The 26360-nt window shown below is 38.3% G+C and overlaps 2 protein-coding genes across 2 annotated transcripts; both read left to right on the plus strand.

The window, feature by feature from the left end:
* Positions 1-5621: 5621 nt before the first annotated feature.
* LOC123602622 (olfactory receptor 4A15-like) lies at positions 5622-6551 on the plus strand. The gene has a single exon (XM_045487080.1). The coding sequence runs from the start codon at positions 5634-5636 to the stop codon at positions 6549-6551; it is 918 nt and encodes a 305-aa protein (XP_045343036.1). The 5' UTR covers positions 5622-5633.
* Positions 6552-21620: 15069 nt separating this feature from the next.
* Positions 21621-22538, plus strand: LOC123602623 (olfactory receptor 4A15-like). Its single transcript, XM_045487081.1, has one exon. The coding sequence runs from the start codon at positions 21621-21623 to the stop codon at positions 22536-22538; it is 918 nt and encodes a 305-aa protein (XP_045343037.1).
* Positions 22539-26360: the final 3822 nt, after the last annotated feature.

A 26360-nucleotide genomic window follows, 5' to 3' on the forward strand; every position in this document is an offset into this window, starting at 1 on the left:
CTATGCTTAGCTCAAGGGAGTTTGTTCTGCTAGTCTTCTGGCAGTTTTCTGGGTTATTTAGGCCAATGTGGGTGGAATCTACACAATCAGCAGGACGAGGTGAGTCTAGCATCCTCATACGTCACCATCTTCCTGTCCCCCCCCCCTTTTTAAAGCAAGCTCTATGCCCAATGTGAGGCTTGAACTCACAACCCTGAGATCAAGAGTGGTTTGCACTACCCACTGAACCAGCCAGTCAGTCACCTCCAGAATACTTCTTTTCTGTAAGGCTTGGGAGAAGTGACTCATTTTCTTTAAAATATTTTCTGAAGTGCAGAATTTCTGTGTTATGGAATCCAATTTATCATTTTTTAAAATTTAAACATGGTTTTATTGTCATACCTAGGAAATCTTTGCCTGATTTAAGGTCACAAACATCTCTGATGTTCACATTGAGAAGTCCTATAGTTTTAGGTTAAACATTTAACTTTGTGAGCCATTTTGGATTAAATTTTATTTATGGTTTGAGGTATCGATCAAAAGTTCACTTTTTGCAAATAGGTATCTTATTATTGCAGAGACATTTGTTGAAAAGACTATCATTTCTATCCTGAATTGCCTCTGTGCATTTGTCATAAGTCATTAAATATGAGGGTCTGTCTGTAGACTTCTCCATTTCATTGATCTCGTATGTATCTTTTTTCCAATACTGTATATTGAGTCTAGAAAGCAGATAGTACAAGTTCTTAAACTTGTTCTTTTCAAAATTAATTTTGGCTATTCTAGTTATTTGACCTTTCTATATAAATTTTTGAATCAGCTTGTTAATTTTTACACACACACACACACACACACACACACACACACACACAACTTAGTGGGATTTGTTGAGAATTGCCTTGAGTCTACAGATCGATATGAGGAGATTTGAGATTTTAATAATAATGAGTGTTCAAGTTCCTGACTATGGTATATGTCTCCACATATTTAGTTTTCCTTTGTCATTTTCATCAGTATTTTGTAGTTTAAGCATCTTGCAGCATATATTTATGTATTTTATGCCTAAGGATTTCACAATTTGTATTGTTAGTTTAGATGGTGCATTTAAAAATTACAATTTCAAATTGCTTTTTTTGTTAGTTTATAGATAGATAGAACCCCCAAGGCACCCCTATCTTTCCCTACTTTCAACTGATATTTTTGCCCATAAGAGGGAAATATCCTCCTAGACAGAATAAAATAACAGGACAGGCAGCTTGTTTGTACCATGCATGTTGTGAGTGCTGAAGTCTCATTATTATTCTCCTTCTCCTCTCCTTCTCACAGAAAGATACTAAGAGAGAGAAAATTCTAAACAGCCGTTAGGATCCCCCTGGATTGTTCATCAGAGTAGGGATCAGTGCTGCATTTGAGGAAACTACTTGAACCTGGGTGGAGTTTTCCTGGGTACATTAGGGAGGAGTGTCTGGTACTCATTGGTCCAGGAGTGGTGCTTGTTCTCCCAGCTGGACAACCTCCTAGTTCACAGGGCAGGGCACTGGGTTGAGTAAATTACAAAGATTGTGCCCCAGTAGTGGGATGTAATTAGCACTATGCTGAGCGCTGTTCCAAACCTGCCTTGTAAACATTAACAGTAAGAATTTTAAAAAATCCAAAAGAAACTAAATATTGTATTCAAGATTTTCTGTCTCTGCTAATGTGAGATATTAGTCTGATTATTTTTCTTATAATCCCCTTAATATCTTCTTATTATTGTTTCTTTCTGGTATTAGGGTTATGCTGAGTGCATAAAATGAGTCTGGAAGTATTTTAATTTCCCCACATTCCCTGAACTTGTTTATATAAGATTGGTACTATATTTTGATTAATTTTTATACAGAATCCTTGATAAAGCTGTATAGGAGTGAAATTTTATTTTGGAGGGGAAGGATTTTTTTTAGGTTTATTTGAGTAATCTATACACCCTGCATGGGGCTTGAACTCACAACCCCAAGACTGAGAGCTACATGCTCCCCCAACAGAGGGAGTCACCCTGGGAGGGGAAGAATTTTAAAGAAATAATTTAATGGTATTAGAATATTCCATTAAAAATATTATTATTTGACTTAAGTAACCTTTACACCAATGGCGGCCGGAACTGGGAAGTGGTGGAACTGGTCAGAATGACTGACCACTCTGGGATCCAGTGTGGCAGGTTCTACTGATTGATCCAGCCAGGTGCCCCAGGTTATTCATTTTTAATTATTTTTCTGTGCCTGTTTAGAAAGTCATATATTTCATAGCAGTGGTCCACTTTCTTTTTTAATACTTTTTTTTTTTAATTTTTTTTTTCAACGTTTATTTATTTTTGGGACAGAGAGAGACAGAGCATGAACGGGGGAGGGTCAGAGAGAGAGGGAGACACAGAATCGGAAACAGGCTCCAGGCTCTGAGCCATCAGCCCAGAGCCCGACGCGGGGCTCGAACTCACGGACCGCGAGATCGTGACCTGGCTGAAGTCGGACGCTTAACCGACTGCGCCACCCAGGCGCCCCGCAGTAGTCCACTTTCTAATTGACAAGTTTGCCAACATAAAACCATTTATGATATTCTTTTGTTATCTTTTTCACATCAGTAGAATGCAGTAATGGCTCTCCCTTCATTCTTGATTCTGATCCTTTTTCTTTCTCTTAGTTTTTCTTAATCCATTTAGCTAAGAACATCAATCTTATGAATCTTTTGAGGAACCTATTCCTGGATTTATAGTTTTTTTTTCTGTTTTATTTTAATACTCTTCTACTTTCTATTTAATTAATTTCTCTTTCCACGATTTCTTTTATTTACTATTTCTATCCTACAATGTTCTCTGGGTTTATTTTGCTTTCCCTTTTTTCAGGTTCTTAGGATGGTAGCTTACTTCATTTCTGTAATATCTCTTGTTTTCTAGTACTTCTACCTAAAGCTCTACATTTCTTTCTAAGCACTCCTTTAGCTGTATCCAGCGCGCGCGCGCGCACACACACACACACACACACACACACATCTTTCATTATCTTTCTCTTGAAATTTTATTTTAAAAACTATTCACTGGTATTTCTTCTTTAATCCATGGTAATTCAGATTTATGTTGCTCAATTTGTAAATAATTGGGAAACGTATTTTTGTTATCAATTTCCAGCTGAATTTCATTATATATATTCTGTATGATTTAAGTTCTTTGAAATGCATTGCAACTTGTTTTCTGGGCTCCTGTCTATCTGTTTTGGTGAGCATTCCCTGGGCACCCCGAGATAGTGGAATCCTCCCACACTCTTTTTTCCCTCCCCTCGCCCCCCCCCCATACTGACACGGATGCTATCAACTTACCTGTGTGCCACTATGTGACAAACTCAAGACTCTCCTTTTAGGGGAGAAGCTTGCCTTATCTACATTAGAGATGGTTTTAAATGGCTTATTATGAAATTTGTTTTCATCATCTTCTGGAAGTCAGTGCAGTTTCTGTGGGCAAAGACGTAGCTTAAACCTGACACACCTTTGTCTATTTTGAAAGTCATGATTTAAAGAAGAGAGTGTTTACATGTTTTATTTCTGCCCACACTGGACATTTCCCTTTTGGTGACTCAATCTCAAGTTGTTCTTTTGTGATCCACCCCATCCCCTCACCCCAAGGACGTGTTTCTGCAAGTCCTGTTGTACATGGTGATTATTCTGCTGGCATCTCTGGAGATGCAGGGTCTACTCTTAAAATTATGATGAAGGTCCCAATGAATTTAATTAGGGAGAAATGACTCTTGGAGATGCACCAATTGAATGACTCATCCATATGTATTGTAGTCCAACCCCAGATAAAGTGTTTACAGATATTTGTCTTGACCTCAGAGAGTGTTTGTATCACTGTTCACACAACTGGATTTTTCAGGAATTGAAATGATGGACTCAGAACATAATGAAGTATGTATATGAGTTATTCTCCATCATTCAGGAAATCCAAAATTTTACTGTGCTTTGTGAAGACAGGCCAGTGTAATTGATAGAGAATTGAATGTTGTCAAAGGATATTTCACTATCTTACTTATATTGACATAAAAACCAAACCACATAACCTTTGTTTAAACAAATCACAATTTTATCTCCTATAAAGCTGACCCCTTTTTTTAACCTCACGATGTTTGTTTAACATTTATTTGTTGTTAGAACAAATTCTGCCAACAATGAAGATTTGGGGTCTCTTTGTCCCCAGTCGAGATTCAGACTTGTTTAGGTTACAGGACCTTCGTATTTGTTTTGAAAAAACCCAGCAATTTAAGGGGTAGCCTTTTTCTGAAAGACTGAAATGACTGAGACTTTCTGCAAGCATGGAAAGTATTGTTCACATGGAAACAGTTCAAGGTCCAGTGATGGTGCATGTGTTTTCCTGCTCTGTGTGCACAGAGGTGTCATCAGCGTACAAAAAACATGGGAGAAGGGACTACAACCCAGACCTTGGACTGAACGGCTGTCTTAGTTGCAGGTAACCCAGGAAGGTTAACTAGATGTAAGAGTCCAGCATAGGCTTTACATTTTAGATTTTGGTGGTGCGGGAATTCACAGTTCTTTAAAAGTTCTCCTGTGTGATTCTTAATATCAGCCATGTTAGACACTCTTTGGGATACTAACATATGTGAGGATTGACTCAGTTTTGTAATATGCTTTTAGCTATTTTCACATACAAAGATCCACAATAAATGCACTTTCTCTAACATCTGTGTTTCTAGACATAGTTTCAGGTGTAACTACTTAGGGATATTTTAATGGGCAGATCCTTGTAAATCTCATGATAGTTTCAACTCATGTGTTCTCTGAGCATTGCTTATTAACCTGTGAAAGTTTAGAAGATGATGTAGCATCCACATATCTTGAAAATGTGATTTTGAAGAGTCCAAGGGAACACTATCATAAGCCAGGAGTTACTTCAATTCATGTTTCTGTTCATAGGTGAGTTTCAGCATCAGAACATACATTTGTTGGCCATTCTTTTTATTACTTGCTTATATGATTTACTCACTTTGCCATTGAGTCATTTCTCATTTACTTAAATGTTTAGAGCTCTGTGTCCATTTTGATATTAACTCTGTGTATGTCCTCTAAAATGTAAATATTTTCTCCCAAATACTTTCATCTATTGATGTTGTGGTATCTTTTTTTAAATCCTTAAGATGTTTTGAAATTGTAAAATACATCAATTTGTGATTTTATTTACTAGTTAAGAGGATTCTAGAATATAGATAGTCACCTCTTTTATTAACTGGGGAGTAAGTATAAATTTTGCTTTAGTTTTTCATTAAACCTTAATCCATTAAAAATTTTTATTTGAAGAATCTTCTATTGGTACAATTGTACTAGTTTCCAGATGCAAAGCTGCTTGTAGCAACCCATTTATTTAATAATATTCCCCTTCCCCACAAATGTCTTTAATTACTTGTCTCTCCATTAATCTGCAATATTGCTGAGCCTAGGGAGCATGCTTTAATCAGCCTTGTATACTATAATTTCTGAAAGTAGTGGGACATAAGAAATTATAATATTTATTTGTTGAATGAATAAAAAGATTAGGTTAAAGTTTCAGGAAGTTACTAGTCATAATTATATTTATAGCTAATTTTCTCCTGAACTCTGATATAAGGACGAAAGGACATATGGAACATAGGATCAATGTGACTGAGTTTGTCCTCTTGGGGCTCACTCAGAGCCTCCAAGGTCAGAAAATATTATTTGTTGTGTTCTTGCTCATCTACATTGTGACAATGGTGGGCAACCTCCTCATTGTGGTGACCGTGGTGGTCAGTCCAACCTTGGATGCTCCTATGTATTTCTTTCTTGGTTATTTATCATTTATGGATGCTGTGTATTCTACTACAGTCACTCCAAATATGATTATAGACTTACTCTATGAGAAGAAAACCATTTCCTTCCAAGCTTGCATGTCCCAGCTCTTTATAGGACACTTGTTTGGTGGTGCAGAGATTTTACTTCTGGTGGTCATGGCCTATGACCGCTATGTGGCCATCTGCAAACCCTTGCATTATTTGACCATCATGAATCAACGGGTGTGTGTTTTGTTGCTGCTGTTGGCCTGGGTTGGAGGTTTTTTGCATGCTGTTGTTCAACTTCTCTTTGTTTACAACCTTCCGTTCTGTGGTCCCAATGTCATTGACCACTTCATCTGTGACATGTACCCATTATTAAAACTTGCCTGCACTGACACTTACGTTATTGGCCTCACTGTGGTTGCCAATGATGGGGCAATCTGTGTGGTCATCTTTACGGTCTTGCTCATCTCCTATGGGGTCATTCTGCACTCTCTGAAGAACCTTAGTCAGGAAGGGAGGCGCAAAGCCTTATCCACCTGTGGCTCCCACATTACAGTGGTGGTCCTCTTCTTTGTCCCCTGCATCTTCATGTATGTGAGACCTCCTTCTACATTACCCATTGATAAATCCTTGACTGTATTTTACACAGTTATCACCCCTATGTTGAATCCCCTAATCTATACTCTGAGAAATGGAGAGATGAAAAATGCCATGAAGAAGCTCTGGACCAGAAGAAGAAAATGAGGCAGAAGAGAAATGTATCACCTTTTTTTTTCAATGAAGAGTTTGCTCCATCCAGGAAAGGATTATTTATTTGTAGTAAGTTCCTCCTCAGGTTTAAAGTTGTGCATGATGAAAAGCATTTAAGATGTAAGTACTTCCAATGGCCAAAACATATTTCTAAGATTTTCATAATTTCTTAGGAAAGTAGATGTGTAGCTTTTGCATATAAAATGTCTCTATTGAAACTATAGGTTTAAGTTCTATGTGATCAGTTATGCTGTAGTTAACACTATAAATTTATTTTTGTTAGTGGACATTTTTTGCTTTTCACTCTTACATAATTGTTCACTTTCAGAATTCATAGTGCTCTTTATATATTTCAGAGAAAGAAATTCAGAAATGGGACATAAATCCTTGGTTCACTCCTCCCATACAAAAACAACTCATATTAAGACTTGAAGTATAGATCTTATTTTTGTATCTGCAAGACATTTAAGTATATAATTTTGTTCATGTTGCTTAGCACGTTAAGGTTGAGGAGGAATGCTGCTTCCTAGGTAGAATATTACTCATAAGGAAGCTAATTGTAGAAAAAAAATCTGAACAAAAGAGATAGATATAATAAGTAAGTTTTACTCATTTTTCTGAGTGGGGGATCCTATTATCTCCTAAAATGGAATGACTTTGTTTAGTGTTATATTTCATAGAAATGATTCATTAAATTTCCTACATAGTTTAGTATATCTAATAATTCTCTGCCATTTTTTCAGTGCCCCTACATCTTTTTTTTTGTTTACAGTGTTTAGTAGCCTCCTATAGGACTCAGGGCTTACCTTTCATATATAAAATTATCATAGTACATAATCCATGACGTTTAAATATGCAACACAGAACCTGACACCAGATATTTGGGTGATATCATTGGTAAGAAAGGTGCTGACAATGGGTGCCTGGGTGGCTCAGTTGGTTAAGCGTCTGACACTTGGTTTTGGCTCAGGTCATGATCTCAGGGTTTGTGAGTTCAAGCCCCACATCAGGCTCTGTTCTGACAGCAGGAAGCTTGCTTGGGAACTCTTTCTCCCTCTTTCTCTGCCCCTCCCTTACTCTCTGTCTCTCTGTCTCTTTCTCAAAAATAAATAAACACAAAAAATAAAAAGAAAAGAAAAGTGCTGACGATATGGCATGCCATTCTGACCTCTGCTCTTAATGGAATGCAGATTACTAGGTAATAAAGAAGCCATAATATATATTGATTTATTTAACAGAGACCTCTTTCATAAGCCTCCCTCTCTCAATTAGGCTTGAAAGAAAATATTATCTGTCCATACTACAGTAGGAAATATGTGGTCAAAGAAACTCATGGTTCTGCCTCTTTTAGTCTGGATCCATGAGGCGCCCAGGCTATGGGGACATGGAACCTTTTTCCTGGTAAATCACAGTGTATGAGAAACTTTATATCCTGATTTTCATCCCTATTATTATTACATGAAGACTTGTTATGTCATCGCAAAGTCTTCCCAAACATAACACTATTCTTTAAATAAGATTAAACATTTGATTTTATCAGAATTTGTATAGTTAAGTCATCAACTTTTGGATGTTGCTATACACTGAATATTAGTGTTCCCCTCGAAATTCATGAGTTATGTCCTCTATGATAGGTCGTGTTTGGAGGTGGGGCCTTTGAGAGGTGATTATGTCATGAGAGGAGAGCTCTCATGAATGAGATTAGTGTCTCTGTAAAAACAGACCTGTTAGAACTCACTTGCCCCTTCTGCCATGTAAGGGCACAGCAAAAAGAGACTAGTCTTGAATTCTTGATCTATTGGAGTAAGAATTGGAGTCTTTTCTTCATTAAACACAAATATATATATATATATATATATATATATATATATATATATATATATTTTCTTCTACAAATGTTTAGTATTCTTTGATATTGTTACAAATATGTTGTTTTGCTGTAACTATGGGTGTTTTTATATAAAGACATTATATTGTATTATTATTTTACTTTTTGATTTCTTCTATTGAATCACTCTTGGAAAATTTCATTTACATTCCGTGAATTTATACATTTTAACATTAAAAAAATAACTCTCAGAAAAGTTTCCTTTTATATTACTGCTTTTATTTTAATCAATTAATTTTTTTAAAGTAGGCTCCACACTGGGTGTGGAGCTTGAACTCAAGACCTTGAGATTAAGACCTGAGCTGAGATCAAGGGTTGGGCACTCAACCAACTGAGCCATCCTGGGGCTCCAAAAAGCTTTCTTTTAAAATTATCTAGAATTTGCTTTTGTTTGTGATGAAGACATGTATAATCCTGTTTTCCTCAAACAGGATAAGTAATCTGCCAGTGTTATTATTAATTTTAGTAATTGAAAATTTTCTATTTAATATGTCAAATTTTATACAACTAGTAGGTTTGATTTGGGGGCCATTTCACCTCCTCTTCTGTTGCTGACTCCTCTGCCTCCTCCTTCTTTACCTTTGGTGTCATTCTTTACCACTAACATTCTGTATCAGTAGTCAAGGATTTTCACTTGTTTTTATACCTCATAGGGATAATCGCTTTTAAATACTCACCCTTTCAAGTTTCTTGCCATTTATAAACATTTATTTTTCCTGATCAGCTTCAGGCTTATTTTGTTTAGTTTGAAAACTTCACTTAAAATATTTAGAATTTCATGACCCTCCACATTGATTTTGAGGAAAACGGCATGTTTTAATATCTTCTTTTACCATCCAGAAAGAGACATGTATTATGAAGGCTTGTTCAATGTCTCGATAAAAATTTGTAATCATCTTCATAGAGTGTACAGGCATCTTGCCTTTTGGTTTTCTTATTTTAAAAGTGGCTTGCCTTATTTACCTTTGATTCACATTTTCAAAGAGCTGATTGGAAAGAGCTTAGTGTCTTTTGCTGGCATGAATTACAGCACAGTCCTCAAAGGCATTGGTGTATGTTTGTATGCCATGTTGATAGGCCTACATTTGACAATACACAAGTATATATTGAACCACAGAGATCTGTATCTGACCTCACGTAGGTACATATTCAATGATATGTAGGTCGTATCCAGCTTCATATATGTGTCTGTATGTGAACACACAGAGGTCTGTATCTGACAGCACATGGGTCAGTATCTGACTACACATATGAATGCATACATGTATATATATGCATTTGATCTGATCACACACAGGCCTGTATCTGTCTACACACAGAGCTATATCTTGCCACACACAGGTCTGAATCTGAGCACATATGAATTTTGGCAGGACTTGACTGAACAATTCTTCTGTTCCATGTGGCACGGACTGAGGTCCCTCTCTGGTATTCAGTACGTTGCCTGGATTTTAGGGAGTATTTAAGATGACTTTACTCATGTAAGTGGTGCCTTGGCAGGGATGGCTGGAAGACCAGGCTCCTCTGGCCCCTTCTTCTTCTCCATGTAGCCTGTCGCTCCAGTGAGTTTGTCAGACTTGTAAAATGGCAGTTCAGGACTTCCGGAGGGAGGACACAGAAGGTCTTAAGCCAGTTAAGATCTCATCTCATCCTGACATCAGCTTGAAGTTCAGGATCTCAAGTTGTAAATCCAGACTGCATCTGCACCAAAAGAAAAGGCAAACTATGGAATGGGGGAAAATATTTGCAAGTCTTATACCTCACAAGGGGTTAATATCCAAAATGTATGAAAGACTTTGCAACCAGATAGCAAAAAACAAAACAAAACAAAAACCTGGTTAAAAACTAGGCAATGGGCCTGAAAAGACATTTTCCAAAGAAGACATACAAATGGCCAATAGGAACATGGAAGGGTCTCAACATTAGTAATCATCAAGGACATGCAAATCAAAACCACAATGAGGGGCGCCTGGGTGGCTCAGTCAGTTAGTGGCTGAGTTTGGCTCAGGTCATGATCTCACAGCTCGAAGCCTCCTGAGTTCAAGCCCCCCATCAGTCTCGGTGCTGATAGCTCAAAGCCTGGAGCCTGCTTCCAATTTTGTGTCTCCCTCTCTCTCTCTGACCCTTCCTTGCAGGTGCTCTCTCTCTCTCTCTTTTTCTCTCTCTCTCAAAAATAAATAAACATTAAAAATATTAAAAGCCACAATGAGATATTGCCTCATACTTGTTAGGATGGATGTTATCAAAGAGAAAAGAGATTACATGGTTCAGTCAGTTAAGTGTCTGACTCTTGATTTGGGCTCAGGTCACGATCTCATGGTTCGTGAGATTGAGCCTCAGGTTGGGCTATGTGCTTCAGGTCAGAACCTTCTTGGGATTCTCTCTCCACCTCTCTCTCTGACCCTCCCCTACTTGTGTGCATGCTCTCTCTTTCTCTTGCTCTCTCTTTCAAAATAAATAAATAAAAACTTAAAAAAAAGAGGGAGTCCAGTTCGCTGTTGGGTATGTAAATTATTTTAGCCACTCTAGAAATCTCTATGGAGATTCCTCAAAAAAGTGACATAGAATTACTATACATTCCACATATTCCACTTCTGTGTGTATATCTAAGAATATGAAATCAGAATGCTGAGGAGATATCTGCGTTCCCATGTTCACATCAGTATTATTCACCGTAGTCAAGACATGGGAACAACCTAAGTGTCCATCGATTAATGAATGGAAACATAAATATATATTTATGTAAATATATAATACATATATATAATATCAGATAATACATAATATATAATATCAGATATTATATACATATATATATGTTATATATATATGTATATAATATATATATACACAAGAGAAGATTATTAGGTAAAACAAAGAAGAAAATCCTGCCAATTGCAACACCATGAGAGGCTTTGAAGGCATTAAGCTAGGCAGAATTAGTCAGACAGAGAAAGACAAATACTGTATGATCTCATTTCTATGTGGAATTAAAAACCCAGATTATAGAAGCCAGAGAATGGTGCTTGCCAGGGCCTGGAGGGTGGGGCAAATAGGGAGATGTTAGTCAAAGGGCACAAAATTTTCTAGTTATAAGATGAATAAGTTCTGGGGAGCTAATGTATAGTGGGATACAGTAGTTAACAATAATGTATTATATAGACATAGTTGCTGAGAGAGTGAATCTTAAATAGTTTCATCCCACACCGAAATTCTAATTATGTGAGGTGCCATATGTGTTAGCTACTCCTATTATGGTAATCATTTTGCTTGTAAGCCAGCAATTCTGGCCGAGGTTGGCTGGATATTTCTTCTGCTTCATGGGGCATGGACTGAAGTCAGTCTGTGTTATTCATCTGATAGCTGAGGGGTCTGCAGGATCCAGGGAAGCTTCATTCCTGTTCAGAGTGGCTTTGAAATGGCGACTGGAAGGAACCCAACAGGTCCCTTCCCCTATTCAGTTAGATGCAGGACCACAAGCAGGACAATCAGACTTTTTACATGGTGCTCAGGGACCTCAGTGGTAGAAAGTAGGAGTCAGGTCAGTTAAGGGTTATATCCAAAACCAGCCCAGTGTCATTTTCACCATCTCATACTGGTTAGAGCAGGCACACCCCGATTTGTGGTGGTGGAGAACTAGATGATGACACGTGGTGTGGAGGTCAATGCTTGGTGGCAAAGTCACAATGTGGAACAGCATGTAGGATGGAAGACATTGTCTCCTTTTTGGAAGATACAACCGTCCACATCCCTGAAAGGGCATGCTGGAGGTTTCAGGTCATAGATCATTTTGGAGTGAATTGCGTCTTAACAATATTGAATTTTCTAGCTCCTGAACACAAGATACTTATTTGTTGGGGTGTTTTCAAAATTTTGCTTCATAAATATTTGAAATAAAAAAAAAATTTTTTTAACGTTTATTTATTTTTGAGACAGAGAGAGACAGAGCATGAGCAGGGGAGGGTCAGAGAGAGAGGGAGACACAGAATCCGAAACGGGCTCCAGGCTCTGAGCTGTCAGCACAGAGCCCGACACGGGGCTTGAACTCACGGACTGCGAGATCATGACCTGAGCTGAAGTCGGCCGCTTAACTGACTGAGCCACCCAGGCGCCCCATAAATATTTGAAATTTTTAGTGGAAGGATGTTGCTCATTTTTTTCCTGAGTACCTTTCTTTTCCGATACTAATGTAAAAGGTGTTTAGAATTGTGTAAGTTTTCAGTTGTTATGGATACTAATAGATAGAAACGCAATTGAATGTTTTATTTGGACCTTGTGTTCCTGAAAACTAAATCCACTTATTATTTCTAGTAATCTCTGTAGATTCTTTAGGGTTTTCTATGACACAACCATGTTGTTTACAAGAAAGGGACAGTTCATTTCTTGGAGAGATATAGGAGTATTTAGCTTTTGTAATTCTATTTATTTTTGAGTCTTTTTCAGAAGGTTGTCTTTTTCCTTTATTTTACACATTTTATCTGAGGATTCAAATTTATAGAATAATCGGAACTTTTTAAACTCTGAAACATCAGTACAATTTTATGTGCTTTTCAATTCCTGATATTGGTAATTTTCTCTTGATTTCACCTGCTATAATGTTATCAGTTGTAATATAAAATACTCAACCTCACAACTTTGGCTATTTTAGTTTACTCTATGTACTCAATTTCATTCATTTTTATCTTTCTTCATTACGTCTTTTTTTTTTTTTTTTACTTTGGCTTTAGATGTCTTTGTCTAGCTTCTTTAGATAAAAGCTTAGATGCTTTTTGAGCTTTATATTTAACACAAGCATAAAGCTATACATACATTTTAGGTAAGCTATGAATACGCTTAGGTAAGCAATTTTGTGTGGCTTAGCATGTAAGAAAGATCTTCAGTTATTTATTTGTATATTTATTTATACATACAGATATTTATTTGTATTTATATTTATATATATACACTATTTATTTTTATATATTTTAAAGAATTTATTTATTTAAATTCAAGTTAGTTAACATACAGTGTATGTTCGATACAGTATGTTACTCCTTGGCTTCAGGAGTAGAATCTAGTGATTCATCACTTACATACAACATGCCGCACTCACCCTAAGAAGTGCCCTCCTTAATGGCCATCACCCATGGAGCCCAACCCTCACCCATAACCCCTCCGACAACCCTCAGTTTGTTCTTTGTATTTAAGAGTCTTTTAGGGTTTGCTCTACTCTCTGTTTTTATCTTGTTTTTCCTTCCCTTCACCTATGTTCATCTGTTTTGTTTCTTAAATTCTACATATGAGTGATATCATGATATTTGTCTTTCTCTAACTAAACTATTTTGCTTAGCATAATATACTCTAGTTCCATCCACATTGTTGCAAATGGTAAGATGTTATTCTTTTTGTTCACCAATATTCCATTATATATATATATATATATATATATATGTATATATATTCCATTATATAATATATATAATTATAATATACTATAATTCCATTATATGTATATATATATAAAATCACATCATATCATATCTTCTTTATCCATTCATCAGTTGATGGATATTTGGGCTCTGCCATACTTTGGCTATTATTTTGGGGGGGATCTTCATTTTTCTTTTAATTTTACTTTTAATTTTTTTAATTTACATAAAAATTAACATACAGTGCAACAATGATTTCAGGAGCAGATTCCTTAGTGCCTCTTACCCATTTAGCCCATCCCCCCTCCCACAACCCCTCCAATAACCCTCAGTTTGTTCTCCATATTTATGAGTCTCTTATGTTTTGTCCCCCTCCCTGTTTTATATTATTTTGTTTCCCTTCCCTGATATTCATATGTTTTGTCTCTTAAAGTCCTCATATGTGTGAAGTCATATGATATTTTTATTTCTCTGACTGACTAATTTCACTTAGCATAATACCCTCCAGTTCCATCCACGTAGTTACAAATGGCAAGATTTCATGCTTTTTGATTGCCAAGGAATACTCTGTTGTATGTATATACACCATATCTTCTTTATCCATTCATCCATTGATGCACATTTGGGCTCTTTCCATACTTTGGCTATTGTTGATGGTGCTGCTATAAACATTGGGGTGCAGGTGTCCCTTCAAAACAGCACACCTGTATCTCGTGGATAAATGCCTAGTAGTGCAATTGCTGGGTCATAGGGTAGTTCTATTTTTAGTTTCTTGAGGAACCTCCATACTATTTTCCACAGTAGCTGCACCAGTCTGCATTCCCACCAACAATGCAAAAGAGATCCTCTTTCTCCACATCCTCGCCAACATCTGTTGTTGCCTGAGTTGTTCATGTTAGCCATTCTGACAAGTGTAAGGTGGTATCTCATTGTGGTTTTGCTTTGTATTTCCCTGATGATGAGTGATGTGGAGCAACTTTTCATGTGTCTGTTGGCTACCTGGATGTCTTCTTTGGAAAAGTGTCTTTTCACGTCTTCTGCCCATTTCTTCACTGGAATATATATATATTCATCTTTTCTCCCCTCAGAGAGTCCCCTTAAAATTTCTTGCAGAGATGGTTTAGTGGTCACAAACTCCTTTAGTTTTTGTTTGTTGGGAAACTTTTTATCTCTCCTATTTTTTTTTTAACATTTATTTATTTTTGAGACAGAGAGACAGAGCATGAATGGGGGAGGGTCAGAGAGAGGGAGACACAGAATCTGAAACAGGCTCCAGGCTCTGAGCTGTCAGCACAGAGCCCGATGCGGGGCTCAAACCCACGGACCGTGAGATCATGACCTGAGCCAAAGTCGGCCGCTTAACTGACTGAGCCACCCAGGCGCCCCTATCTCTCCTTTTTTGAATGACAGCTTTGCTGGATAAGGAATTCTTGACTGCATATTTTTCTGATTCAACACATTGAACATATCCCGCCACTCCCTTCTGGACTGCCAAGTTTCTGTGGATAGATCTGCTGCAAACTTGATCTGTCTTCCCTTGTAGGTTAGCGACTTTTTTTCCCTTGCTGCTTTCATGATTCTCTTTTTGCCTGAGTATTTTGTGAATTTGACTATGACATGCCTTGTTGATGGTCAGTTTTTGTTGAATCTAATGGGGGTCCTCTGTGCTTCCTGGATTTTGATGTCTGTGTCTTTCCCCAGGTTAGGAAATTTTTCTGCTATGATTTGATCACATAACCCTTCTACCCCTATTTCTCTCTCTTCCTCTTCTGGGACCCCTATGATTCTGATGTTGTTCCTTTTTAATGAGTCACTGATTTCTCTAATTCTTAAATCATGCTCTTTTGCCTTAATCTCCTCTTTTTTTCTACTTCATTATTCTCTATAAGTTTGTCCTCTATATCACTGAGCATCCTTTGCTCATTTTTAATCAATATGGTGTTTTGATGTGTGTGTTTTTGAGATGTAGAAATTTGTTATGTAATCTAGATTTTAACCTTATCAACTATATAATTTGTCAATATTTTCTCTCATCTGTGAGTTGTCTTTTTTCTGTTAATAGTGTCCTTTCATGTACAGAAGTTCTTAAATTTGATAAAGTAATTTATATATTTTTTCTTTTCTTGCCTGTGGTTTTAGTGTAATATGAGTGTCAATGAGCTGCAGGGCTCATTCGATATTTGCAAATCTATCAATGTGATACATGACATTAATAAAAGAAAGGATAGGAACCACATGATCCTGTCAATAGACTCAGAAAAAGCAGTAGACAAAATACAGGATCTCTTCTTAATAAGTGCCCTCAAGAAAGTCGGGACAGAAAGAACATACCTTAACATCATAAAAGCCACATATGAAAGGCTCACAGCTAATATCATCCTCAATGGGGGAAAAACTGAGAGCTTCCCCCTGAGACCAGGAACATAACACGGATGTCTATTCTCACCGCTGTTGTTTAACATAGTATTGGAAGTCCTAGTATCAGAAGACAACAAAATGAAATGAAAGGCATCCAAAGTGGGCAAGAAGAAGTCAAACTTTCACTTTTCACAGATGACATAATACTCTACATGGAAACCCCAAAAGTCCCCACTGCAAAACTGCTAGAACTGATACATGAATTCAGCAAAGTCGCAGGATATAAAGTCAGTGTCCAGAAATCGGTTGCATTTCTATACACCAATAATGAAGCAACATAAATAGAAATGAAGGAATCTATCCATTTACAGTTGCACCAAGAACCATAAAATTCCGAGGAATAAACCTAACCAAAGTGGTAAAAGTTTGTACTCTGAAAACTATAGGAAATGTGTGAAAGAAATTGGAAGAAGACACAAAGAAATGGAGAAACATTCCATGCTCCTGGATAGGAAGAACACATATTGTTAAAATGTCAATACTACCCAAACCAATCTACACATCCAATGCAATTCCTATCAAAATAGCACCAGCGTTCTCCTCAGAGCTAGAAAACACAATTCCAAAATTTGTATGGAACCACAAAAGACCCTGAATAGCCAAAGCAGTCCTGAAAAAGAAGACCAATGCTGCAGGCATCACGATCCTGGACTTTAGCCTGTACTACAAAGCTGTAATCATCAGGACAATATGGTATTGGAAAAACCCAGACACATAGTCAGTGGAATAGAATACAGAACTAAGAAGCAGACTCAGAAATATGTGGCCAACTAATCTTTGACAAAGCAGGAAAGAGTCTCCAATGGACAAAAGACAGTCTCTTTAGCAAATGGTGCTGGGAGAACTGGATAGCAACATGCAGATGAATGACACTGGGCCACGTTCATACACCATATACAAAAATAAACTTAAAGTGGATGAAAGACCTAAATGTGAGACAGGAAACCATCAAAATCTTAGAGGAGAAAACAGGCATCGATCTCTTTGACCTCAGCCACAGCAACTTCTTACTTTCCATGTCTCCAAAGACAAGGTAAATAAAAGCAAAATGAACTATTGGGACCTCAACAAGGTAAAAAGCTTCTGCACTGCAAAGGAAACAATCAACAGAACTAAAAGGCAACCGACAGAATGGGAGAAGATATTTGCAAATGACATATCAGATAAAGGGTTAGGTTCCAAAATCTATAAAGAACTTACCATGGTCAACACCTGCAAGTTGTTTCTTTCGTAGAAGTTGTCCACTTTCTAAATTGGCAAGTTTACCAACGTAAATCCATTTATGGTATTCTTTTTTAATCTTTTACACGTCAGTAGAATGCAGTAATGACTCTCCCTTCATTCTGATTTTGATCTCTTTTTTCTCTTAGTTTATCTTAATCCATTTTGCTAGGAACATCAATTTTATGAATCTTTCAAGGAACCAATTCCTGGATTTATAGATTTTCTCTGTTCTATTTTAATACTATGCTAATTTCTATTTAATTAATTTCTCTTTGCATTATTTCTTTTATTTACTATTTCCATTGTACAATGTTCTTTGTGTTTATTTTGCTTTTCCATTTTTTAGGTTTCTAGTAAGCTTACTTCATTTCTGTAATATCTCTTGTCTTATAATACTTCTATTAAAACTATACATTTCTTTCTAAGCACTCCTTAAGCTGTATCCAGTACACACACACACACTCACACACACACACCTCCCTCATTATCTCTGCTTAAAATTTATTTAAGAAACTATTCACTGATATTTCTTCTTTAATCCACGGTAATTCATACTTACGTTGCTTAATTTGTAAATAATTAGGAAACATTGTTATATTGTTCTTATCAATTCCCAGGTGAACTTTGTTATATATATTCTGGATGATTTAAATCTGTGGGACATACGTTTAGGAATTCCCTGAGCTTGCACCAATAGGTTAACAAGGCTTAGGACAGAAGTATCTGAGAATCAGTAAACAGGCAAAAGTGCCTCAGCATAGAACTAAAGCTTTGAGCAGAAAGCTCCTTCCACAGGATGAAAGAATAGGGAAACAGGGAAATAGACTGCCATAGCAGGGTGAAATTGCCTGGAGCTAATTAGGAAACAAAAAAAAAAAGTGACTTGCTGACCCTGAGGTAGCATGCTCTATCTGTCTTATCCCCTAGGCAAGTTAAGATGAACAGACCCAGTGCCTGGTGCCTGCTGTAAACAGCTATCTGCTCCTTGCCAGGATTGTGTCTTGTATTGAGCCAAACCCCTAACACCATATATCTTCGAAACCCCCTTTCTCTCACACACTTGAGTTAATGATCACTGTTTCATTGTCTCACGTGCTTCATTCTGCACGTCCATCATGTTTGTAAGCCTTCTGATCCAATAAATACGGAGCAAGGATCCTTACTCAGGGCTCTTATCTCTTCCCTGACATTAGCCTCTCTTATATTCAATTCTGCATCTGCTCTCTTGCTGGGCAAGAGAGAACTCCAGACTCAAAGTCTGTGACATAAGTCCATTGAAATGCTTTGCCAATTGTTTTCTGGGCTCCTGTAATGCCCATTTCTGTGAGCATTTCCTGAGCACTCAGAGATACTGGAATCTTCCCACACTCTTCTCCCTCCCTCCTCCCTTACTAACACAGATGTTATCAACTTGCTTGTGTGCCACTATGTGACAAACTCTTCCTTTTCTGGGGGAAGCTTGCTTTATCTACATTTGAGACAAGTTTAAATTAAAAAACATTTTTAACATTTTTATTTATTTTTGAGAGAGAGAGACAGAGCATGAGCTTGAGAGGGGCAGAGAGAGAGGAAGACACGGAATCTGAAGCAGGCTCTGAGCTGTCATCACAGAGCCTGACCCAGGGCTTGAACTCACAGACCATGAGATGATCACCTGGGCTGAAGTCGAACGATTAACTGCTTGAGCCACCCAGGTGCCCCAATGTTTTATTATTTTTAAGAGAGAGAGAGAGAGAGAGAGAGAGAGAGAGAGAGAGACTGAAGCAAGTGCAGGTTCTGAGCTATCGGCACAGAGCCCGATGCGGGGCTCAAACTCACAAACCATGAGGTCATGACCTGAGCCGAAGTTGGACGCTTAACTGACTGAGCCACCCAGGTGCCCCAAGACTAGTTTAAATGTCTTGTTCTGAAATTCATCGTCTTCTGGAAGTCAGTTCAGGTGCCAGTGTGCAAAGATGTAGCTTAAAGCTAACTGATATAGCTTTGCCTATTTTGAAAATCATGCTTTAAAGAAGAGAGTTCTTAACGTATTTTATTTCTGCCCATACTGGACATTTCCCTTTTGATGATTCAATCTCAAGCTGTTCTTTTGTGATTTCCCTGCATCCCACCCCCAGAGGGCATGTTTCTGGAAGTCCTGTTGTACATGGTGATTATCCTGCTGGAATCTCTGGAGATGCAGGTGGCATCTCTGGAGATCAAAGTTAGAAGAAGGTCCCAATGAATTTAATTAGGAAAGCATCACTCTTGGAATTGTACCAACTGAATGACTCATGCATATGTATTGTAGTCCATCCCCAGATAAAGTGTTTACAGACCTTTGTCTTGACCTCAGAGAGTGTTTGTATCACTGTTCACACAACTGGCTCTTTCAGGACTTGAAACAATGGACTTAGAACATAATTAAGTTTATTCTCCATCATTAAGGGAATCCAAAATTTAACTGTACTTTGTGAAGACAGGTCAGTATAATTGATTGAGAGTGGAATGTTGTCAAGGATATTTCACTATTTTACTTATATTGACATAAAAACCAAACCACATAAAAATCTTTGTTTAAACAAATCACAATTTTCTCTCCCATACAGCTGAACCCTCCCTTTTGTGTAACCTCACAATGTTGGTGTAACATTCATTTGTTGTTAGGACAAATTCTGCCAACAATGAAGACTTGGGGTCTCTTTTATCCCAGTCAAGAGTCAAACTTGATTAGGTTACAGGACTTTGTAGTCATTTTGAAAAACCCAGCAATTAAGAGGTAGCCTTTTTCTGAAAGACTGGAATGAATGGCTTTCTGAGAGCATGGAAAGCCTTGTTTACACGGAAATGGTTCAAGGTCCAGTGATGGTGCGTTTGTTTTCCTGCTTTGTGTGCACAGAGGTGGCACCCGTGTACCAAAGACAAGGGAGAATGGACTACACCCACACGTTGAACTGAACGGCTGTCTTAGTATGCAGGTAACCCAGGAAGGGTAATTAGATGTAAGATTGCAGCCTAGGCTTTACATTTTTGATTTTGGTCGTGAGGGAATTCACAGTCCTTTAAAAGTTCCTCTGTGTGGTTCTGATAATCATCCATGTTAGACATTCTTTGTGATTACTAACATATATGAGGATTGACTCAGTTCTGTAATATTCTTTTGGTTATTTTCACATACCAAGATCCAGAATAAATTTTCTTCCTCTAACATCAGTGTTTCTACACATTAGTTTCAGGTGTAACTATTTAGGGATATTTTAATGGGCAGATCCTTGTAAATCTCATGATAGTTTCAACTGATATGTTCTCTGAACATTGCTTGCTAATCTGTGAAAGTTTAGAGGATGATGTAGCAACCACACGTCTTGAAAGAGTGATTTTGAAGCGTCCAAGTAACGATTTCATTACCCAAGTGTTACTTCAGTTCCTGTGTTTCTGTTCGTAAGTGAGTTTCAGCATGAGAGCATACCTGTGTTGGCCAATCCTTTTATTACTTGTTTATATGATTTACTAACTTTGCCATTGATTCATTTGTCCTTTATTTAAATGCTTAGAGTTCTGTGTTCATTTTGACATTAACTCTGTGTATGTCTTCTAAAATGTAAATCTTTTCCCTAAGTACTTTTGTCTATTGATGTTATGATATCCTTTTTAAATCCTTAAGATGTTTTGAAATTGTAAAATACATCAATTTGGGATTTCATTTATTAGTTAAAAGGATTCTTGAATATAGCCAGTCATTTCTTTTATTAACTGGGGAGTAAATATAAATCTTGCTTTAGTTTTATATTAAACCTTAGTCCATTAAAAAATGTTATATGTAGAATCTGCTATAGGTACAATTGTACTAACTTCCAGATGGAAAGCTGGTTGCAGCAAACTATTTTTTTAATATGTTTTTTCTCACACATGTCTTTAATTTCTTGTCTCTCTATTGGTCTGCAGATTGCTGAGCTTACTAAGCATGTTTTTTAATCAGCCTTGAATTCTTGGAATTTCTGAGGGTACTGGAAGATAATAAATTGTAATGCATATTTGTTGAATGAACAAACAGATTCTATTAAGGCTGCAGGCAGTCACTAATAATAATTACATTTGTAACTAATTTTGTCCTGAACTCTGAAATAAGGACATGCAAAAGGACATATGGAACATAGGATCAATGTGACTGAGTTTGTCCTCTTGGGGCTCACTCAGAGCCTCCAAGGTCAGAAAATATTATTTGTTGTGTTCTTGCTCATCTACATTGTGACAATGGTGGGCAACCTCCTCATTGTGGTGACCGTGGTGGTCAGCCCAACCCTGGATTCCCCTATGTATTTCTTTCTTGGTTACTTATCTTTTATGGATGCTGTGTATTCTACTACAGTCACTCCAAATATGATTATAGACTTACTCTGTGAGAAGAAAACCATTTCCTTCCAAGCTTGCATGTCCCAGCTCTTTCTAGGGCACTTGTTTGGTGGTGCAGAGATTTTACTCCTGGTGGCCATGGCCTATGACCGCTATGTGGCCATCTGCAAACCCTTGCATTATTTGACCATCATGAATCAACGGGTGTGTGTTTTATTGCTGCTGTTGGCCTGGGTTGGAGGTTTTTTGCATGCTGTTGTTCACCTTGTCTTTGTTTACAACCTTCCCTTCTGTGGTCCCAATGTCATTGACCACTTCATCTGTGACATGTACCCATTATTAAAACTTGCCTGCACTGACACTTACGTTATTGGCCTCACTGTGGTTGCCAATGATGGGGCAATCTGTGTGGTCATCTTTACGGTCTTGCTCATCTCCTATGGGGTCATTCTGCACTCTCTGAAGAACCTTAGTCAGGAAGGGAGGCGCAAAGCCTTATCCACCTGTGGCTCCCACATTACAGTGGTGGTCCTCTTCTTTGTCCCCTGCATCTTCATGTATGTGAGACCTCCTTCTACATTACCCATTGATAAATCCTTGACTGTATTTTACACAGTTATCCCACCTATGTTGAACCCCCTAATCTATACTCTGAGAAACGGAGAGATGAAAAATGCCATGGAAAAGCTCTGGACCAGAAGAAGAAAATGAGGCAGAAGAGAAATATATCACCTGTTTTCAGTGAATAGTTGCTACATCCAGTAAAGAATTATTTATTGATAGTAAGTTTCTCCTGAGGTTTAAAGTTGTGCATGATGAAAAGGCATTTAAGATGTAAGTACTTCCAGTGGTCAAAATATAGTTCTAAGATTTTCATAAGTTCTTAGGAAAGCAGATGTGTAGCTCTTGAATATAAAATGTCTCTATGGAAACTATAGGTTTAAGTTCTATGTGATCAGTTATGCTATAGTTAATACTATAAATTTATTTTTGTTAGTGGACATTTTTCACTTTTCGGTCTTACATAAGTGTTCACTTTCAGAAATCATAGTGCTCATTACATATTTGAGAAACGGGACGTAAACCCTTGGTTCATTCCTCCCATACAAAGACAACCCATATTAATACTTAAAGTATGGATCTTATTTTTATATCAGAAACAATTTTAAGTATATAATTTTGTTCATATTGCTTAACACATTAAGGTTGAGGAGGAATGCTGCTTCCAATGTTGAATATTAATCATAAGCTAAGTGTAGGAAAAAAATCTGAACAAAAGAGATAGATATAGTAAGATCTAGGGAGAGGGAAGATGGCAGCGTAGGAGGACGCTGGGCTCACCGCGCGTCCTGCTGATCACTTAGGTTCCACCTACACCTGCCTAAATAACCCAGAAAACCGCCAGAGGATTAGCAGAATGGATTCTCTGGAGCCAAGCGCAGACGAGAGGCCCATGGAAGAGGGTAGGAAGGGCGGCGAGGCGGTGCGCGCTCCACGGACTGGCGGGAGGGAGCCGGGGTGGAGGGGCGGCTCGCCGGCCAAGCAGAGCCCCCGAGTCTGGCTGGCAAAAGCGGAGGGGCCTGACGGACTGTGTTCCGACAGCAAGCGTGACTTAGCATCTGGGAGGTCATAAGTTAACAGCTCTGCCCAGAAAGCGGGAAGGCTGGAGGACAAAGGGAGGGAGAGCTGCTGAGTCCCCGGACGACAGAGCTCAGTTTGGTGGGGAACAAAGGCGCTCGCCAGTGCCATCTCCCCCGCCCATCCCCCAGCCAAAATCCCAAAGGGAACCAGTTCCTGCCAGGGAACTTGCTCGCTCCGCGCAAACACCCAACTCTGTGCTTCTGCGGAGCCAAACCTCCCGCAGCGGATCTGACTCCCTCCCGCTGCCATGGGGCCCCTCCTGAAGTGGATCACCGAAGGAGAAGCAAGCTAAGCCTGCCCCTCCTGCCCCCGTGCACCTTGCCTATCCACCCCAGCTAATACGCCAGATCCCCAGCATCACAAGCCTGGCAGTGTGCAAGTAGCCCAGACGGGCCACGCCACCCCACAGTGAATCCCGCTCCTAGGAGAGGGGAAGAGAAGGCACACACCAGTCTGACTGTGGCCCCAGCGGTGGGCTGGGGGCAGACATCAGGTCGGACTGTGGCCCCGCCCACCAACTCCAGTTATACACCACAGCACAGCGGAAGTGCCCTGCAGGTCCTCACCACTCGAGGGACTATCCAAAATGACCAAGCGGAAGAATTCCCCTCAGAAGAATCTCCAGGAAATAACAACAGCTAATGAACTGATCAAAAAGGATTTAAATAATATAACAGAAAGTGAATTTAGAATAATAGTCATAAAATTAATCGCTGGGCTTGAAAACAGTATAGAGGACAGCAGAGAATCTCTTGCTACAGAGATCAAGGGACTAAGGAACAGTCACGAGGAGCTGAAAAGCGCTTTAAATGAAATGCAAAACAAAATAGAAACGACGACAGAGGCAGAGGAGAGAATAGGTGAACTAGAAGATAAAGTTATGGAAAAAGAGGAAGCTGAGAGGAAGAGAGATAAAAAAATCCAGGAGTGTGAGGGGAAAATTAGAGAACTAAGTGATACACTAGAAAGAAATAATATACGCATAATTGGTATCCCAGAGGAGGAAGAGAGAGGGAAAGGTGCTGAAGGGGTACTTGAAGAAATTATAGCTGAGAACTTCCCTGAACTGGGGAAGGAAAAAGGCATTGAAATCCAAGAGGTACAGAGAACTCCCTTCAGACGTAACTTGAATCGATCTTCTGCATGACATATCATAGTGAAACTGTCAAAATACAAGGATAAAGAGAAAATTCCGAAAGCAGCAAGGGGTAAACGTGCCCCCACATATAAAGGGAGACCTATAAGACTCGTGACTGATCTCTCTTTTGAAACTTGGCAGGCCAGAAAGAATTGGCACGATATCTTCAGTGTGCTAAACAGAAAAAATATGCAGCCGAGAATCCTTTATCCAGCAAGTCTGGCATTTAGAATAGAAGGAGAGATAAAGGTCTTCCCAAACAAACAAAAACTGAAGGAATTTGTCACCACTAAACCAGCCCTACAAGAGATCCTAAGGGGGACCCTGTGAGACAAAGTACCAGAGACATCACTACAAGCATAAAACATACAGACATCACAATGACTCTAAACCCGTATCTTTCTATAATAACACTGAATGTAAATGGATTAAATGCGCCAACCAGAAGACATAGGGTATCAGAATGGAAAAAAAAACAAGACCCATCTATTTGCTGTCTACAAGAGACTCATTTTAGACCTGAGGACACCTTTAGATTGAGAGTGAGGGGATGGAGAACTATTTATCATGCTACTGGAAGCCAAAAGAAAGCTGGAGTAGCCATACTTATATCAGACAAACTAGACTTTAAATTAAAGGCTGTAACAAGAGATGAAGAAGGGCATTATATAATAGTTACAGGGTCTATCCATCAGGAAGAGCTAACAATTATAAATGTCTATGTGCCGAATACCGGAGCCCCCAAATATATAAAACAACTACTCATAAACATAAGCAACCTTATTGACAAGAATGTGGTAATTGCAGGGGACTTTAACACCCCACTTACAGAAATGGATAGATCATCTAGACACACGGTCAATAAAGAAACAAGTGCCCTGAATGATACATTGGATCAGATGGACTTGACAGATATGTTTAGAACTCTGCATCCCAAAGCAACAGAATATACTTTCTTCTCGAGTGCACATGGAACATTCTCCAAGATAGATCATATACTGGGTCACAAAACAGCCCTTCATAAGTTTACAAGAATTGAAATCATACCACGCATACTTTCAGACCACAATGCTATGAAGCTTGAAATCAACCACAGGAAAAAGTCTGGAAAACCTCCAAAAGCATGGAGGTTAAAGAACACCCTACTAACGAATGAGTGGGTCAACCAGGCAATTAGAGAAGAAATTAAAAAATACATGGAAACAAACGAAAATGAAAATACAACAATCCAAACGCTTTGGGACGCAGCGAAGGCAGTCCTGAGAGGAAAATACATTGCAATCCAGGCCTATCTCAAGAAACAAGAAAAATCCCAAATACAAAATCTAACAGCACACCTAAAGGAAATAGAAGCAGAACAGCAAAGGCAGCCTAAACCCAGCAGAAGAAGAGAAATAATAAAGATCAGAGCAGAAATAAACAATATAGAGTCTAAAAAAACTGTAGAGCAGATCAACGAAACCAAGAGTTGGTTTTTTGAAAAAGTAAAGAAAATTGACAAACCTCTAGCCAGGCTTCTCAAAAAGAAAAGGGAGATGACCCAAATAGATAAAATCATGAATGAAAATGGAATTATTACAACCAATCCCTCAGAGATACAAACAATTATCAGGGAATACTATGAAAAATTATATGCCAACAAATTGGACAACCTGGAAGAAATGGACAAATTCCTAAACACCCACACGCTTCCAAAACTCAATCAGGAGGAAATAGAAAGCTTGAACAGACCCATAACCAGCGAAGAAATTGAA

This window comes from Leopardus geoffroyi, chromosome D1 (genome assembly GCF_018350155.1).
Source record: "Leopardus geoffroyi isolate Oge1 chromosome D1, O.geoffroyi_Oge1_pat1.0, whole genome shotgun sequence".
NCBI classification, from domain to species: domain Eukaryota; kingdom Metazoa; phylum Chordata; class Mammalia; order Carnivora; family Felidae; genus Leopardus; species Leopardus geoffroyi.

What these genes read in the sequence shown, in the direction of transcription:
- LOC123602622 (XM_045487080.1), top strand. Translation starts at nt 5,634, where the DNA reads ATGGAACATAGGATCAATGTGACTGAGTTTGTCCTCTTGGGGCTCACT.
- LOC123602623 (XM_045487081.1), top strand. Translation starts at nt 21,621, where the DNA reads ATGGAACATAGGATCAATGTGACTGAGTTTGTCCTCTTGGGGCTCACT.